At 46.6% G+C, this 18,213-nt stretch overlaps 3 protein-coding genes across 3 annotated transcripts in view; 2 read left to right on the top strand and 1 right to left on the bottom strand.

Moving 5' to 3' along the window:
- The first annotated feature begins 505 nt into the window (after positions 1-505).
- LOC309521157 (synaptic plasticity regulator PANTS) lies at positions 506-4,257 on the top strand. The gene is made up of 3 exons (XM_082203536.1): positions 506-653; positions 1,810-1,977; positions 4,012-4,257. The coding sequence occupies exons 1-3, from the start codon at positions 609-611 to the stop codon at positions 4,135-4,137; spliced, it is 339 nt and encodes a 112-aa protein (XP_082059662.1). The 5' UTR covers positions 506-608; the 3' UTR covers positions 4,138-4,257.
- A 2,073-nt stretch (positions 4,258-6,330) lies between these two features.
- Positions 6,331-11,099, bottom strand: MRPL40 (mitochondrial ribosomal protein L40). Its single transcript, XM_082203476.1, has 4 exons — positions 10,903-11,099; positions 8,477-8,560; positions 7,336-7,491; positions 6,331-6,858 (listed from the first exon to the last, which is right to left on the bottom strand). Exons 1-4 carry the CDS (start codon positions 11,082-11,084, stop codon positions 6,549-6,551), a joined length of 732 nt encoding a protein of 243 aa, XP_082059602.1. The 5' UTR covers positions 11,085-11,099; the 3' UTR covers positions 6,331-6,548.
- Positions 11,100-16,480: 5,381 nt separating this feature from the next.
- The window catches only part of HIRA (histone cell cycle regulator), a 68,945-nt gene continuing 67,212 nt past the window's right edge, over positions 16,481-18,213 (top strand). The window contains exon 1 of the mRNA XM_082203060.1: positions 16,481-16,785. Within this exon, the coding sequence (XP_082059186.1) occupies positions 16,749-16,785 (37 nt within the window). The 5' untranslated portion in view covers positions 16,481-16,748. The remainder of the gene's footprint in view (positions 16,786-18,213) is intronic.

The raw sequence follows: 18,213 nt of genomic DNA, 5'->3' as shown, positions 1-18,213 counted from the left end.
TGTGGGGCCTTAGTGACACACTGTAAATTTGGTAGTACAGTGGGAAACCAGTGAATCCAAAAAAAGGACTCATTTAGGCTGCAATCCTGTCCTCAGCCACCTGGGAGAAAGTTCCATTCAATTCAATATTTACTTCTTAGTAGACTGTTAGGATAATATTTATTTGCGTCTTTCTAGGCAACGACCAAGAGAAGCCACTCTAACCAACTGAGCTCTCCAGACTGAGTTGATATTGCTGAATAATAATGTCGTTACTAAATAAGGAACAGGAGTCAAGCCTTTTTTAAAAATAAAATAAAAAAGTCGTTTTCTTCTTCTCTGTTTTGTACAGGCGACAATTATTTCAAAAACACTGGGTGGATAGGGAAAGTGTTTCCCCCCCTTGCCCAACTATCCCCCTAACCAGCCTTTCCCCGCCACTCTTAACCCCCCCCCCCCAATGGCGGAGCCTCAGCCAAACTGCCGCAAACGGGAGCCGGAAGTCTTCTCTAAGCGAACCGCTGGAGCTTTTACCTCTTTGACTTCGACTGCGTCTTGGCTTGCGGCCGGTGGCGCGGCCGGGTCAATCCGTCACAAAGCCCCGCCTCTTTACGGAGAGGGAGGGAGGGATGGACGGAGCAGGGAGCAGCATGGCTGACAGCGATACCTGGAGGGTAAGCGGGGGGGGGGATTAATGTGGGGCTCAGAATAGGAAAGCTGCTTTAAAAAGCCTTCAAGAGAGGCAGTTGTGTGTAAGCCTCAAAAGACTGGTCTGTTGTGGCAGAAGGTGTGCAGGCTGCAGAATTCCTTGTGCGTAATGCAGGTATATGAGTCGAATAGGTCCCTTATAGCGGCATCCAGGTATTCTGGGACTACAATTCCCATTCCCCCAGCTAGCAAGGGATGATGGGAGTTGTAGTCCCAGAACACCTGAACAACTCCCATCATCCCTTGCTAGCTGGGGGGATTTTCAGGGGCATGATTACCCCGTTCAGGACCAGGGGTCTGTCCCCTGTCCCCAAGAACAGTACTTCTTGTCTTGTCAGGATTCAACATCAAACTGTTAGCTGCCACCCCCACCCCCCACCAACCACTTCAGACACTCACACAGGACCTTCACTGCCTCCACTGGTTCTGATTTGAAGGAGAGGTAGAGCTGGGTATCATCTGCACACCCAGCCCAAACCCCCTGATGATCTCTCCCAGCAGCTTCATGTAGATGTTAAAAAGCATGGGGGAGAGGATAGAACCCCGAGGCACCCCACAAATGAGAGCCCAGGGGTCCAAACACTCACCCCCCCACCACTTTCTGGACATGGCACAGGAGGAAGGAGTGGGACCACTGTATAACAGTGCCCCCAGCTCCCAACTCCTTCAGATGGCCCATAAGGATGTCATGATCAATGATGTCAAAGGCCGCTGAGAGATCCAGCTGGACCAGGGAACAGCTTTCACCTCAGTCTCTGGCCTGCCAGAGATAATCAACCATCGTGATCAAGGCAGTTTCAGTCCCATGATGAATCCTGAATCCCGATTGGAAGGGATCCAAATGGGCTGCATCCTCCAGGCGTGTCTGGAGTTGTTTAACAACCCCGTGCTCAATCACCTTGCCCAAGAATGGAAGATTTGAGACTGGGTGATAGTTGGCCATGATGGCTAGGTCCAAAGTTGTTTTTTTAAGAAGCGGTTTAATAACTGCCTCTTTCAGCAGGTCTGTGAAAGCACCTGGAACAGAAGAGCACTTTGTTGCAGTTTCTATGGTCCTCTCTGCCCTGTAGACGAGCGTTGATTCCTTGCTTATATACGGTATTTTGTGTGTACGTTTGGCAGCCCCCACGAGCCTGCAATGACTACTGGTCTGAATGGAAACATTGCAAGAGCATCCCAAATCTGTTCCATTACTACTATACCTATGGGGAGGCGCCTTCCTGTAAGCAGTGGAAGAGAGATTATGAGAACTGCAAAGCATGGGAGAAGACGAAAAGTTCAGAGGCTAAGGTATGCCAAGGGACAAAGCGCGGGTTTGTAGCAATGGAAAAATCCATTCATAGAAAGCTGCCTCTTACTGTCTCAACCATCGATGTACAGTGGTACCTCAGGTTACATACGCTTCAGGTTACATACGCTTCAGGTTACATACTCCGCTAACCCAGAAATAGTGCTTCAGGTTAAGAACTTTGCTTCAGGTTAAGAACAGAAATCGTGCTCCGGCGGCACGGCAGCAGCAGGAGGCCCCATTAGCTAAAGTGGTGCTTCAGGTTAAGAACAGTTTCAGGTTAAGTACGGACCTCCGGAACGAATTAAGTACTTAACCCGAGGTACCACTGTATCTAGCTCAGACTAGTCTTCCGTAGGGTGGGCAGATTTCAGATGTGTCAGGTCTATGTTGCTTTTCTTTACTGTAACCTCAGGATTGACCAGCTAGAGCCAGGTGCAGATAACACACCATCAAAACTAAATAACAGAGTGGCTCAAAACAGTGGTTTGCCTGCTGCTCTCAAACAATGGTTCAACTCAATCCCACACAGAGTAAGTAAAGAGAAATTGATGAGCATAGAGTGGGCGTATTTCTTAATGCCCTTGGGTCTGTTTTGAGTAGGACTGGATGCTGTCTATCATGTGGTTCGTAACAATGGTGAGTACAAACTGGTTTTGCAATACAGGCACCCCCCAATTTACGCTGGGGTTGCATTTTGGGTCATTGCATGCGACAGTGTAGTGCAAACCCACCCCATCCAGGTTACATCCTTTTCCGGGTCTGACCAGGCGTGCGCATGCCTGGAATGCACGCAAAAAGGTCGTTGTCTGTATGTCCTAACCTAAGCACAACAGAAATGCTAAATATATTTGGTTCACTGTATCCCGTGTTATCCATCCTCAGCGCAGACTCATTGAAGTTTAACAGACATAATGAACTTGGATTAATTTCCGTGGCTGTACTGAAGTGAATAGATTAGGTGCGAGGAACCTTTGGCTCCCCAATGTTGCTGAACAACTCCCATCAGCCCCAGCAAGCATGGGCAATGCCCAGGGATGATGGGAGTTGTAGTCCAGCAAGATCTGGAGGGCCAAAGCTCACCCACACCTGCAGAACTAGCTGGATACAACCCTTATTTTCAATACCAGAACTACTTTTGCACACAATCTCACGTCTTGTTGCCTCCAAGTTTGCTTTATTGTAGCAGCATAAATTTTTTTATCAACTATTATTGTTGTTTATTAGTTCCTTTATATACCACTAAATTGCCAAGGCAGCTTCTAAGCGGTTTACAAGTATAAAATCACTAACCAAAATTGTGTTTTTGTTGTTACTATGGGGAGTCAGAACCCCTTACTGATCTACCGATAACCTAGATATTTAACCAGTAGATTCCCCCATCCCATCGACCATAAGCCCACCCTTGATGTACATCAACAGTGATTGGCAGCTGCTCCCCACCATTTCACATAGGTGCTTTTCCCTAACCCTTACCTGGAGGTGCTGGGGATTGAACCTGGGACATTTTGCAGACACATCCTTTCCTTAATACCGAGGGACATAGAAAGCTGCCTTACACTGAGTGAGACCATGGGTCCATCAGTCAGTACTGTCTACACTGGCAGCAGCTCCAGTATTCCAGTCTTTTCCAGTCCTATCTGGAGGTTGAAGCTGGGACCTTCTGCACCCAAAGCAGGTGTTCTACCAGTGAGCCATGACCTACAAGATAGCTCAGTTGGTAGGATTCACGTCCCATTTTGGGCAGAGGTTTCCTACAAGGGGTTGGAATAGATGAAGCTTGTGGCCCCTTCAACTCTATGATTCTAAGATTGCAGACAAAGCTTTCTTTTACCAGCTGGGACCACTGGCCTGCCTGGGTCAGGAACGCCTACCCTGAGATGCCTATCTAGCTCTCCAGGATTTCACAGTTGTTTCAAGCCCTACCTGGAGACCCCAGCTTGAACCCGAGATCTTCTGTTCTGCATAGCACCATGCTCACTGAGGGCATTTTATGAATAATAGTTAACATTATTGTTGATTCTGCCTTTTTCCAGGACTCCCTATGCAAGAGCGAAAGAGAGCGGGTTATGGAGAAACAGAAGTATGCTCCGGTGTGGAACTTGAGGAAAGGTCCTCCCGTAAGCTGGTATCTGCCTCTGGATGAAGACAAACCCAAATGATGAGGCCCTGGAATACCAGGTGTTGGACTTCTGGGTGATGCCTTCTATGGAATCCTAACACTGTGCTGTATAGAAGAGTTCTCAGCCATAAACCCATGCTCACAGCAACCATATACTTCACTATAGTGGTGCTCGATATTTTTTTAAAAGTACAATCTGTTCTGAAGTATTTAGTAAACAGTGTGTTAAAGAGATAATTTGGAGGAGATAACCCTGTTACAAGTCCCCATACTTGCTAGTTAAGAGGTATATTGTCTCCGAACGTGAAAGTACCATTTAACTGTCACAGCTAACGGGCTTTATTTAATGTTGTGAGCTGTCCTCTGGCACCCTGTTTTCCCTCACGCAACAATGTTCTAAACAGTACTGTCAGAATACCACTGACTTTCAGGACAGGGCTACAGTGGACACAATCCTGTAGATTTGTTCACGACGAGTGGAGGTGGTTTAGAAGTTCTTGTGTACAGTCAAACCTCGGCTCCCAAACACCTTCTTTTTGGAACATTTTGGCTCCCGAAAGCTGAAAACCTGGAAGTAACTGCTCCAGTTTTTGGAAGCTGAATGGCTTCCGGGGAATTTTTTTCTTTTCTCTCCATTGACTTTGCTGACCGCCCCTTGATCCCTGGTTGTTGGAACGTTTCGAAAGTCGAACGGTCTTCTGGAATGGATTACGTTCGACAACCGAGGTTTGACTGTACTACAAATGCAGCACATACGTTCTCAATATGTGATAAAGCCGGGGCTGCTAATCTGGTGCTGTGGGACCTGGGGAAGACCTTCGCTTGGCACCCTGACATGAGCCGCAGACTCGTGAGTTTTCATTTTTTTTAAGGTCTCTAGCCTTCCCAGGGGACGTGGGTGGCGCTGTGGGTTAAACCACAGAGCCTAGGGCTTGCCGATCAGAAGGTTGGCAGTTCGAATCCTCACAACAGGGTGAGCTCCCGTTGCTCGGTCCGTGCTCCTGCCAACCTAGCAGTTCGAAAGCACGTCAAAGTGCAAGTAGATAAATAGGTACCGCTCCAGTGGGAAAGTAAACAGTGTTTCCATGCGCTGCTCTGGTTCGCCAGAAGCGGCTTAGTCATGCTGGCCACATGACCTGGAAGCTGTACGCCGGCTCCCTCAGCCAATAAAGCGAGATGAGCGCTGCAACCCCAGAGTCGGCCACGACTGGACCTAATGGTCAGGGGTCCCTTTACCTTTACCTAGCCTTCCCATGAAGCAAAATGTGCAGAAATCCTTCCAAGGGATTTTTGTGAAATGAGGGAGCCTGGTTGCTACTTCCTGTCTGTGTTTTTAGACAATGAGTGGCCAGAGCTGTGATTGGTGCATGAGTTGTTTGAACCCCAAGTGATAGCAATCCCAAGGCCCTAAGCAGCTGCTCTTTCCCTCTTGCCCTTAATGCGCTGTTGCCGCTTATTTTCTACCTAACATACAAGAGGTTGGTTAAGCCTCTTCTCACAGGAAATACAATTACAGTCATACCTCGGGTTAAATATGCTTTGAGTTGAGCACGTTTGAGTTGCGCTCCTCAGCAACCCGGAAGTAACGGAGCACGTTACTTCCGGGTTTCGCCACTTGCGCATGCACAGACGCTCAAAATGACACCACGCGCATGCGCAGAAGTGGCGAAAAGTGATGCGCGGGTGCGCAGACGCGCCATCGCTAGTTATGTTTACCCCTAGATGCAAATGGGACTCCGGAACGCATCCCATTCGTATCTAGAGGTACCACTGTATGGGAAAAGCTTCACCAATATATGCCTACCATGTGTTATGCCACCCTCCCGTGGCAGCTGTTTGGGGACTGGTGTCCCCAGCGCACTCTCAAAATTCAAAACGATTGGTAACCCCATGGGATGTACAATCTTCCGACCTCTCCAGCTTTACAATTCCCACAGTCCTTGTTGTGGGGTGCAGCCCTACCCACTAGGGCTCAAGAGGGGTTGCTGAGAAGCAGGAAAGAACCCTTCCCTCCTCCTCCTCGCATAGCTTTACTTAGAAGGTAGACCCAATAACATATCCTAGCTGAACACATTCTGTCCAAGCTGGTGCTCAGAGCAAAGGTGGCTAGCCAATCAATTTCCATCAGCCCCAAACAGCATAACCAACAGTGAGGGACGATGGGAGTTGTACTCCACACAACAGCTGGCAGACCAGAAGTTGGCTACTAATCAGGAAAAAATGGCGGAAAAAATCATCATAAAAATGTTGTTTATGTCACATATTCTTTGCACAAAGAGAGAAGGATAGTGGATGTCTAGAATGTACCCTGTTCTAAAAGGGAGGCTTGCTCTTGTGATGTGTTCTGTTCGTTTCTGGTAATTCAGAAGTAATGAATGACCACACATTGTTCATGCCATCGTGTTTTGCATTTGCTGAATCTTCCAGTAGTTCCTTGGCAACGTTTCCGAATCACTGTGTATATACTTTGGTGACGTCGACACATTTTCCTTCGGGAGCCTCATACTTAGGCAGCGGCGGTGAGTGCATAAGCTCCTGTCTCTCATAAGGGAACAGACCATCATCTCGCTGAATTGCTGCCTCGTACAGTTCCTCCGATTCAAGGCGCAGTTCTTTTAACGCTGCCTCCTGGGCATCCACAAGGGATTTGATTATAGCTTTCTCCGCCTCATGCTGCTTTTGCTTGTAAAATGACCACTTCTTCATAAGCAGAGCTCGCCTTTCGCTTTCCTCGGGGGAGAGCGGAGGGGTGTCTCGCACCCTAAAAGAGAAAAACAAAACACAATTTCCAATTAAACTTTTTATTCCACTAGGCATAGGCCATGGCATCATTCAGAAGGAGAACAAAAAGAAAAAACAACAATCACCATAAAAATCGTCGGGCACAGACATACAATAAAACCACGGTCACGGCTACTAAAATTATTTGTTGCATTAAATAGAATAGAATAGCAGAAGATTCTCAGATAAGATGTGCCAAATTAAATATCTGAAACCCCTTTGCAGCTGACCACCATTTTGTCTAGTCCCTTCCTAAAAAACAAAACAGTTACAACTTGAGGCCAACCAGTTGGAAGATTATTTTTTACAAGACCTGCACAAGTTCCTAAGCTGTCAATCCTTGTTTCAGAAGGTGAAACTACGAGTGCTAAAATTTCTTAAGCCAAACTGACATTGAATCTCTGGAAAAGAAGCAATTGCAGCCACACTGTTATGCATGGGAATCACTGATGATTACCTTTTTTCATCTAGAAATCTGAACGGTGTTATAAAGTCTTCAATAGGAATTAGTTCTTGAGGGGCTTTTTGTAATTTCTTTATTTTCTTCCTCAACCGGTCTCTTATGGCTATATCTCTCTTTTGATCCACCTTCTTCTTCTTCCTTGGTTCTGCTCTAATGGGGAGAGAAAAACACTTCAAAGGGTTATTATTATAGGCATGCAATATTATCACTCAGGCCAACTATATGCTACATACCAACAATGACTCTGAACCTTGATGGTTTCGAAAACAGGCTGGACCGAAAACATTTCAACCTATACGTTATATTGCAGGATTGGTGAGCTTGTATCCTTCCAGACATTGGACTACAAATCCTATCATCTCTGCCCACTGGCCATGTTGGATGGTAGTCGGAGTCCAACTACATCTGGAGAGGCAACAGGTTTCCCTCCCCTGTTTTATTTGATCATCCATGAAATACCCAGAACTCTTCTTAAATGAACAATGCTACACATGTTTAAGGGACGCGGGTGGCGCTGTGGGTTAAACCACTGAGCCTAGGACTTGCCGATCAGAAGGTCGGCAGTTTGAATCCCTGCAACAGGGTAAGCTCCCGTTGCTCGGTCCCTGCTCCTGCCAACCTAGCAGTTCAAAAGCACGTCAAAGTGCAAGTAGATAAATAGGTACCGCTCTGGTGGGAAGGTAAACTGTGTTTCCGTGCTCTGCTCTGGTTCGCCAGAAGCAGCTTACTCATGCTGGCCACATGACCCAGAAGCTGTGCGTCGGCTCCCTCGGCCAATAAGGCAAGATGAGTGCCGCAACCCCAGAGTTGGTCACGACTGGACCTAATGGTCAGGGGTCCCTTTACCTTTACCTACATATGTTTATTTGAATATAAGTCTTGCTGTATTCAGCTGGGTTGACACCCAGGTAAATGTGACTAAAATTTTCACCTTAGAAACACCCAGCAATGTAGGAATCTATTTGCCCAACATGGGGCTCAAACCCACAACCCTGAGATTGTCCAACTAGGACCAGGGAGACCTGGATTCAGTTCCCCACTCAGCTACAAAGCTCACTGGTGACCTTGGGCCAGTCAAACTCACTCCCACAGGCTTGTTGTGTACCTATAAGATTGAAGCTGACTTGGGTTTTACCTCATAGGTAGTGCTGCCCTCAGTCCAAGAAGTGAAGACTGCCAGTGGTTCGCTCGACCTTGAACATTCCAGATTAGCTGAGAACTAAGAAATAAGCAATATTTCATTCATTCCAATATTTACATAGCACGCAATAAGAAAGATTACAGGCATCACCCAACACCCCATTTAAATCTAGCTCAACCTCCTCTATGCCATCTTTGTGCCCCTGGCGCCCCAATCGTGGGCAACTTCCAGTGACAAACCCAACTGCAAACCCTTCTTCACTTCTGTGATGGTCATTTCTTCTACTCCTGTTTGCAAATGTTTCAAACCAACTTACTGAAGCTAAGGCATAATTGGGCCCATCAGGTCTTTTTTCATTTTTTGTGTAGCATAGCCACCATTTGCCCAGTGCACAGCAATGTCCCAGGAGCAACCTGAGTATTTGAAACTGTCAATAAGCAGCAACTTGGAAGGTGTCACAAGGGTCATCAAGTCCAAGCCCCTGCAATACAGAAAAGGACGCGGGTGGCGCTGTGGTCCAAACCATTGAGCATGGGTAGGCAAACTAAGGCCCAGGGGCTGGATCCGGCCCAATCGCCTTCTAAATCCGCCTGCGGATGATCCAGGAATCAGCGTGTTTTTACATGAGTAGAATGTGCTCTTTTATTTAAAATGCACCTCTGGGTTATTTGTGGGGTATAGGAATTCGTTCATTATTATTTTTTCAAAATATAGTCCGCCCCGCCCCCACAAGGTCTGAGGGACAATTGACCGGTCCCCTGCTGAAAAAGTTTGCTGACCCCTGCTCTTGGGCTTGCCGATCGGAAGGTTGGTGGTTCCAATCCTAGTGAGGGGGTGAGCTCTCATTGGTCTGTCCCAGCTCCTGCCAATCTAGCAGTTTGAAAGCATGCCAGTGCAAGTAGATAAATAGGTACCACTGCGACTGGAAGGTAAACAGTATTTCCGTGTGCTCTGGTTTCCATCACAGTGTCCCGTTGCACCAGAAGCAGTTTAGTCATGCTGGGCACATGACCCAGAAAAGCTGCCTGTGGACAAACACTGGCTCCCTTGGCCTGAAGCGAGATGAGCGCCGCAGCCCCACAGTTGCCTTTGACTGGACTTAACCATCCAGGGGTCCTTTACCTAACTGCAGAAATATTTAGCCTAACATGGGGCTTGAACCCTCAACCCTGAGATCAAGAGCCTCATGCTCTACTGACTGTACTATCTCAGCCTGAATTATTCAGACAATGGTCTAAATCTTTTTTTAAAAAACACCACCCTGTTTTAAAAATGCACCTCCATGCCCCAGTGCAGTTTACCCTGATTGAATGGCAAACCACAGGCCATGGCTACTAATTTTCTTGCAAGGTCAATGTTGGAAAAAGGATGCTGGTCTACACGGATTCTTGGCCTGATATTAGCAGGCACACCTTTTATGTATCTGGATACACATGAGGAAACGTTTTCCTTTTGATGGGTGATGGATGGATCAGCCCTCCCACCCTGCCTTCCATCCAGTGCCGGATTTATGTATAAGCTAAACAAACTATAGCTTACAGCCCCACTCTCTGGGGGGCCCAAAAAAAATTTAAAGGAAAAAACAACTGGATGTGCATTTCCAAAATATAAGATAAAAAACAAATAAAATAAAACCTACATACAGCAACAGTGTTTTGTGTTCTACAGGCAACTTTGATGTAAGTCAGGCTTCCTCAAACTCAGCCCTCCAGATGTTTTTGGCCTACAACTCCCATGATCCCTAGCTAGCAGGACTAGTGGTCAGGGATGATGGGAAGTGTAGTCTCAAAACATCTGGAGGGCCGAGTTTGAGGAAGCCAGATGTAAGTAATGGGGCCCCAAGCAGTTTAAGTTAGAGCTTAATAATTATTTCACTATTAATATACTTCTTAATTGTATTTCACTATTAATATACTAGGGAGGTGGGTGGCGCGTGGGTTAAGCCACAGAACCTAGGACTTGCCGATCAGAAGATTGGCGGTTCGAATCCCCGCAACAGGGTGAGCACCCGTTGCTCGGTCCCTGCTCCTGCCAACCTAGCAGTTCGAAAGCATGTCAAAGTGCAAGTACATAAATAGGTACCACTCTGGCGGGAAGATAAATGGTGTTTCCGTGCGCTGCTCTGGTTCGCCAGAAGCGGCTTAGTCATGCTGGCCACGACCCGGAAACTGTACGCCAGCTCCCTCGGCCAATAAAGCGAGATGAGCGCCGCAACCCCAGAGTCAGCCACAACTGGACCTAATGGTCAGGGGTCCCTTTACCTTTACCTATTAATATACTTCTTCTTAGTTGTATTTCAGTTCAACAATTACTTTGATAAAATACATATTTTGTTATGTGCAAATGGCTTTAGATACCTATTAGGTCCATAAATTACCATATAGCATATATTCAACACAAAAAACTACCCTGCCCCCTACCTAAGTAAAGAGCTTCCTGCCCCGCTGCGAAGGAGGCTCAGCGCCCCAGAAGCGACAGCCTGGCCCAACATGCCTCTTCTCCGCTCTTCAGCGCAGAGAACCTTCCCAAGTGCAGCAGCGCACCAGGTCTCTCCGTTCCGGAAGGGGGACACTTCCGGCGTGCACAACGGTCCTGCCGCCATTGAGGTCCTCCCTACACACGAGCCCTGGCACAAAGGTTCCGGGAGGGGGAAACCGACTCAGTTTGGAGTTGTTTTCCCGTTAATAAAAGAGTTTTATCTCTACAGGTTGTCTTCCATTCTTTTATTGGCTGTCCCAGACTTTTGGGGGATTCAGGTTACTGTATATTAATCTAGGGAACAGTAGAAACCCCAGGCTCCAATTCTTTAGCTGTATTTGTTGTATATATGTATTTACTTTGAAGAATCATATCTAGGTACAGATTAATTAAAAAACGTCTTCAGCAGTACAGATATTTGCCATTTTTTAAAAGGCGGTTGCAAAGGTTGGTGAGTGCAACAAGTAACAATGGAACGAAAAAGGCTGTTTGCCACTGACCCCCTCCAAAATAATAATTTTAAAATGTTAGCAAGCAGTGCACAGGGCATCCTCCATAATAACACTTCAGCAAAACTCAATTACAGTAGGAGACAAGATAAATAAGACCAGGAAAACTGCTTACATGGCAAGATATAAGAGGATAAAATCATCACAAGTAAGCACAATGTACGTGTTGGGAATGCATTAGTAATACAGATGTTAAGTATTCCTGATTTTTACATAGTATGAGGAAGGATGTTGTGGATTGTCTTCTTTATAATTAATTTTTTAAAAGCTCCAATTTGAAGTTAATTTGTCTGTCTTCAATGTACCATGTAAAATGCACAATTTGGGGGTTAGTGGCTAATTTTTCTATAAATGCAATATGTCACACTTTGTGGTACCAGTTCTAAGCACATTCTAAGCAGTCCTATCAATATCCACCTAGAAGTTAAAACCCCACTGAGTTGGTGGGACTTACTCCTGTGCATAGCATTGCAGTCTAAATCAATTCCCTTTAAATACTTTTAAGAAAGGTCTGTAATCTTATTTTTAATAGGACAATTTCATGTAATGTAAACCGAAAAATGCATTCCACAGTGTTCAATGGGATTAGCTGCCTCGAAAGTCTATATAAGGATTGTAGTCAGTTCATTATATGTTGTAGTCGACTTAGTAAATCTGCATTCATTTGCATATGAGGGGGAACAATATTTGTTGCACATGGGAAAGTAACAGTTCTAAAGCAGAGAGGAGGAACCAACATGATTGGATTGCGACTTTCACCAGGCACAGTCAGCATGCCCAATGGTCAGGGATGATGGGAATTGGAGTCCAATAACAGCTGGAGGAAGTCGCATAGCTGTGTTGGCCTGGAAGGGTAACATTTCTTGTTATATTCAATGCAACACTGTTGAAGTCACTTAATGGTATTCTTGTTCCGCTCAAGAATGTTTTGTGCTGGAATAACATTGTTGCACAAGAGAACGCATAAGGTCGCTGGTAACTTCGTTGCACAATGGATTGGGCAATCTCTTGCGTGAGATTCCTCTGTTGCGCAACATTTTTAATCTCTTTGATAAGGAGATGGGCCAGGCTCAGACCAGTGTTCATAATGTATGATATCTGGAAGTATGCTGTACTGTACTGTGTATGAAAAGTGACGCATGCTTTTTCACTGTGCACTAGTATATGAGAGATTTGCTATAGCATAGCAGGTGCTATAAATTTAGACCAGAGATGCAAAAAATGTGAATCTAATACTGAAAGGTTTTTTTAATTTTATTTATGGTGGAAATGCACCAAGGCATATAAATGTTGGATACCATAAGAGGTAATGGAAATAAAAATGCAAGTACAAAGAGAAAACCAATTTATTTATTTATTTTAAACCATACCTGAACATTTCTGAGAGTTAATGTTGTATATCAGGGTGGGGGAACCTTTGGCCTGCAGGCCAGTCTTGGCTGACTAGAGTGTCCAATTTGGCCTGCGATGCCATTTCTCCCAAATCGTTTCCACCTGCTAATCAACCAACATCATTTGTGTATATGACAATCTATATGAATGTTGGCGTCAAGCTTTGTTATGCAAATATTAAATATTAAATTTTGACAATGGTTGAATGGAAATAAAAGTTGCAATGATATGTTGCAATGATAAAGTTTAAGGTGGTCAACAGAAACATATACAGAATTGGGAATCCTTTATTATATTTTTGCACACAGCAGCATATTCTTCAAAAGGTGTTAGATACTTTATGAAATGTTGTAAAGTATATAAATAAAGTTTATGTAATTCTATGGATTATGATTTGGGATATATGAGATTCAAAGACTTTATTAGTCAGTTTTTAGAATGATTAAAATAGAATTAATGCAGAGCTACCTGCACACTCTTGGTCTCAGTTGTGGTTAAGTTTAATTGAAATTAAAACAACTTACTTCTAAGTAAACATGAACAAAATTGTACAAGTCAATAATTAGTCAAGCCCTTCATAAAATCATAGAATTATAGAGGAGGGAAAAATGACAAAAGGTTTATTTATTATTTGTTTCAGGTGGGGTGTGTCTGTGCTGTCTCCCTGTCCTCTCTCAGACTAAAGCCTCCATCTAGACTATGGGGAATAATACCGACTGGGATTATGAGGAAGTCAACAGTACATATACAGCAGAGATCGAGAGCCTGTGGTGCTCTTCAGTCACTCTTGGACTCCAACTTCCACCAGCCCCACCCAGCATAATCAACAGCCAGGGATGATGGAAGCTGTAGCCGTGCAACAACTGGAGATCCACACCTGATATATGAAGGCATTTCAACACCTGCTATATCCAGGATGTTGCTGGGCTCCCATCTCCCAATGCTAAGATTCCTGCAGCATTTAGAGGGCTGCAGGTGGGTCTTGAAGCAACTTCATACACCTGTGGCCTTCTAGATCTTGTTGGACTCCCAATGCACTCAGTCCCAGATAGCAAGTCCAATAGTTGGAGATGATGAAAGAGCTGGGTGTGGGGTGTGTCCTCCTGCAACATCTGGAGGACCACAGGTTTCCCAATATGGCAGGTCTTGAAGCATCTTCATACCCCAGGAGTGAGGATTTGTGTTGGACTCCCAGCTCCCACCATCTGGATTTGTGTCAGACTCCAACTCCTATCCTCCTGACCTACCGGTGTTGGCAACCCTGGCAACAATGGCAATATCCAAATGCACCGTTTCAGAAACAATTGCTAGGGTGGGGCAGTTGGAGGGGTGTGTGTCATGTCATTGATTTTATTTTGCCTCTGGTCCTGAAGTCACTTCAAAGCAATCCATTCCAATCTGTTGCAGCCTGACAGGATGACCCCTCTGGAATTTGTCACACACACACACACACACACACGTGTGAGAAAAATTGCCAATCTGTCTGTGCTTGGCTACCCAGAGCTTAACTACATGACCTTTCTTTCCTCCTCCTCCTCGTTTTACTTTGACAAAGAAATAATCATAAATAAATAAGAATAAAAATGTGCACCCCACCACCGAGACCATTCTATTGTAACTATCCAACCTCCCAAAATTTCAACACCTCTGGCGATGGTTTTACCCCTTTCCGTTTTAACAGTACAAATTCTACAAACACCCTCCATATCTCCTCGAAATCATTTCTCCTGCATATCCCCCGTCTTACCTTAATGCTACATGTCAATTTATCATTAATAGCTATATCCCACACCTCTTTATGTCATTCTTCCATTTTATATTTTGCTTGCCCCTTCCACTTCCTGGCTATAATAATTCGTGCAGCTGTCAATAAATTTGTGAGCAGGTCCTTCATAGTCTGTGAACCTTCCCACCCCATGGTAAATTGATAACAATAATAATGCTACCGCTGGACTTTTCACACACCCTTCCAAACATGTGGAGAGGACCCACAACTTGGCAGAGAGAAAGAAAGAGAGAGAGAGAGAGAGAGAGAAAAATAGAAATAGGAGACAGCCTTTTCCAATTGGAATAAGGGACAATCCTGTATCCTACAGCACAGGATCAGTGCCGGATTTACGTATAAGCTAAAAAAGCTATAGCTTAGGGCCCCACTCTCTTGAGGGGGCCCAAAAAAAATTTGAAGGAAAAAACCACAGGATGCACATTTCCAAAATATAAGATAAAAAACAAATTTTTTAAAAACCTACATACAGCAACAGTGTTTTGGGTTGTTGTGTATGCTCCTATGATGTAAGTATTGGGTCCCACCTGCTAGCCTGCTCCCTAAAATATCACTGGTTTGCTCGTTTCTATATATAGGGTGCCTACATTCTGCATGTGCAAATAGCTTTAGATACCGATTAGGTCCGTAAATTACCATATAGCAGATATTCAAGACAAAAAAACAGTGACAATTTGTTGCTGCCAAAGGACAGCTGGACATATAAAGGGCCCCGTTCCCTTCAGTAGCTTAGGGCCTCATCAAACCGAAATCCGGCCCTGCTTCTGCCCCATGGTAAATTGATAATAATAAGGCAACCTCTGGACCTTTCACACACCTTTCCAGACACGCGGAGAAGACCCACGACTTGACAGAGAGAGAGAAAGAGAGAGAAATAAATAAATAAACAAATAGGAGACAGCCTTTTCCAATTGGAATAAGGGGCAATCCTGTCTCATACAGCTCAGGAGGGACCCCTGACTGCAGTCCAGCCAGTGCCAGATTTACGTATAAGCTAAACAAGCTATCGCTTAAGGCCCCACTCTCTTGGGGGCCCCAAAAAATTTTAAGGGAAAAATTTTAAAGGAAAAAAATAAAGTGAGATGGGCGCCGCAACCTCAGAGTCGATCACGGCTGGACCAATAATAATAATAATAATAATAATAATAATAATAATAGGACATCCCTATTTTTATTCAGTGCCAGATTTACGTATAAGCTAAACAAGCTATAGCTTAAGGCCCCACTCTCTTGGGGGCCCCCAAAATTTTAAAGGAAAAAAATAAAGTGAGATGGGCGCCGCAACCCCAGAGTCGATCACGGCTGGACCTTTAATAATAATAATAATAATAATAATAATAATAATGCTACCTCTGGACCTTTCACACACCCTTCCAGACACGTGGAGAGGACCCACGACTTGACAGAGAAAGAGAGAAATAAATCAATAGGAGACAGCATTTTCCAATTGGACTAAGGGACAATCCTGTATCCTACAGCACAGGAGGGACCCCTAGCTGCACCCCCCCAGCAGCCCACCCACCTCTCGGGAAAGGGGAGTCCAGGCAGCTAGTTGGCTGCAGCTGCTCTCCCCTTCCTCCCACTGGATCTCGCCCCGTCCCCACGAGCGAGCGAGCCCGGCCGCCCTTTCCCTCCCCGGCCCCCGGCCTCCTCCCTGGGCGTCGCCTCTTGTTTCCCGCCGGGCCGCTTAGGTCGTCGCCCTCCGCTGACTTCCGGCGTTGCCGGGGAGCCGCCGGGAGCGGGGGATGCTGCCGGGCGGAGGCAGGAGGGGCGGCTGGCGGGACGGGCGGCCGGGATGGAGCTCCCGTGAGGCGGCGGCGGCGGCGGAGGAGGCGGCCGGTGGTGGGAGCGGGGCGAGCGCAGGAGGAGGGTGGCAGCCCATGGCGGCGGGGCGCCGGCTGTGAGGCCAGCGGCGGCGGCGGCGGCAGCGACTCCCCAGCCCTCGCCTGCCTTCCGCCGCCCCCAGCACCCGCAGCTCCCTCGCCAGCCTCGCGGAGCCTGCCCCGACCTGCAGCCGCCCTCAACACGGAGGCCCAGGCACCCGAGCGGCGGGAGGAGGAGGAGGAGGAGGAGGAGGAGGAAGAAGAAAAGGAGGAGGAGGAAAATGAAGCTCCTGAAGCCGACCTGGGTCAACCACAGCGGTGAGCCAGAGGGGGGCGGGGGGGGGCTTCTCGGGGGGGGGGCAAGGTGTGCGAGAGCATGTGCAGAGAGCCGGCCCACGCAGCCCACCCCACGCCCAAGGCGCTGGGGAGCTGCTCCCGGATTCTGTGCATGCGCCCTGCCTCTCGGGCAGGGAGAGGGCTGAGCATGTGCAGAGTTCCGCACACACCTGTTCTCCTGCTAAAGGGGCAGGGTTGGCTCGGAGCGTGTGCAGCTCAAGGGAGCTCTGAGCATGTGCAGAGTTCCACACACCTGTTTTCCTAAAGAATTAGGGTTGACTCGGAGCATGTGCAACTCAAGGGAGCTCTGAGCATGTGCAGAGTTTCTCAATCTCACACACACCTGTTCTCTTCCTAAAGAATTAGGGTTGGCTTGGAGCATGTGCAACTCAATGGATCTCTGAGCATGTGCAGAGTTCCATACCCACACACCTGTTTTCCTAAAGAATTAGGGTTGCCTCGGAGCATGTGCAACTCAAGGGATCTCGGAGCATGTGCAGAGTTTCTCAATCTCACACACACCTGTTCTCTTCCTAAAGAATTAGGGTTGGCTTGGAGCATGTGCAACTCAATGGATCTCTGAGCATGTGCAGAGTTCCATACCCACACACCTGTTCTAAATACCGTAATTAGGGATGGCTTGGAGCATGTGCAGCCCTTCACGGTAGGGCTCCAGAGAAGCTGAGAGATCTCTGAGCATGTGCAGAGTTTCACACCCACCCACACCTGTTCTCCCGTAAAGGAGTAGGGTTGGCCCGGGGCATGTGCAGCCCTCCACGGTTGGGCTCCGGATATCTGGGCATGTGTGGAGTTTCACATACAAATACACCTCCTCTCCTCCTAAAGAACTCAGAGCATGTGCAGAATCCTCAGTTGGGGTCCGGAGAAGCCGAGGGATCTCTGGGCATGTGTAGAGTCACTCCTTTCTTCGTTGCTGAGGAAGCCCCGATGCAGTTGACGGGTGTTCCACAGCACACACCTAGGATCCTGCTTTGCATTGAATCAGGTTGTCAATCTGTCTCCGAAGGGTCTCTGAGCATCTGCAGAGTGGTGGCCCCTTCTCTTTATTACTGAGGTATCCATTGGGCATACCCCACACACTTGGTGTGAAACAGGGGTTCCCAGGGTGCAGTTCAGCGAACGTGACTTTCTCTGAGTAATATTTTTACTTATTTTATTTCCTTGCATTTACATTCCATCTTACTTCCATCATGGAACCCAGGGTGGCTTAGCTTTAGAAAAGTAGTGGCTCTGCATGCCTTCAGACCATACTTTGGGACATACAGGGCAATCTCTGAAAGTTTCTGAGCATATGCAATGTTGGAAACTCATATATACGTATACATATAAAGGTAAAGGGACCCCTGACCATTAGGTCCAGTCGTGGCCGACTCTGGGGTTGCGGCGCTC

This window comes from Podarcis vaucheri (assembly GCF_965113315.1).
Source record: "Podarcis vaucheri genome assembly, chromosome: 16".
NCBI lineage: Eukaryota > Metazoa > Chordata > Lepidosauria > Squamata > Lacertidae > Podarcis > Podarcis vaucheri.
This window is presented reverse-complemented; position numbering and strand designations above follow the sequence as displayed.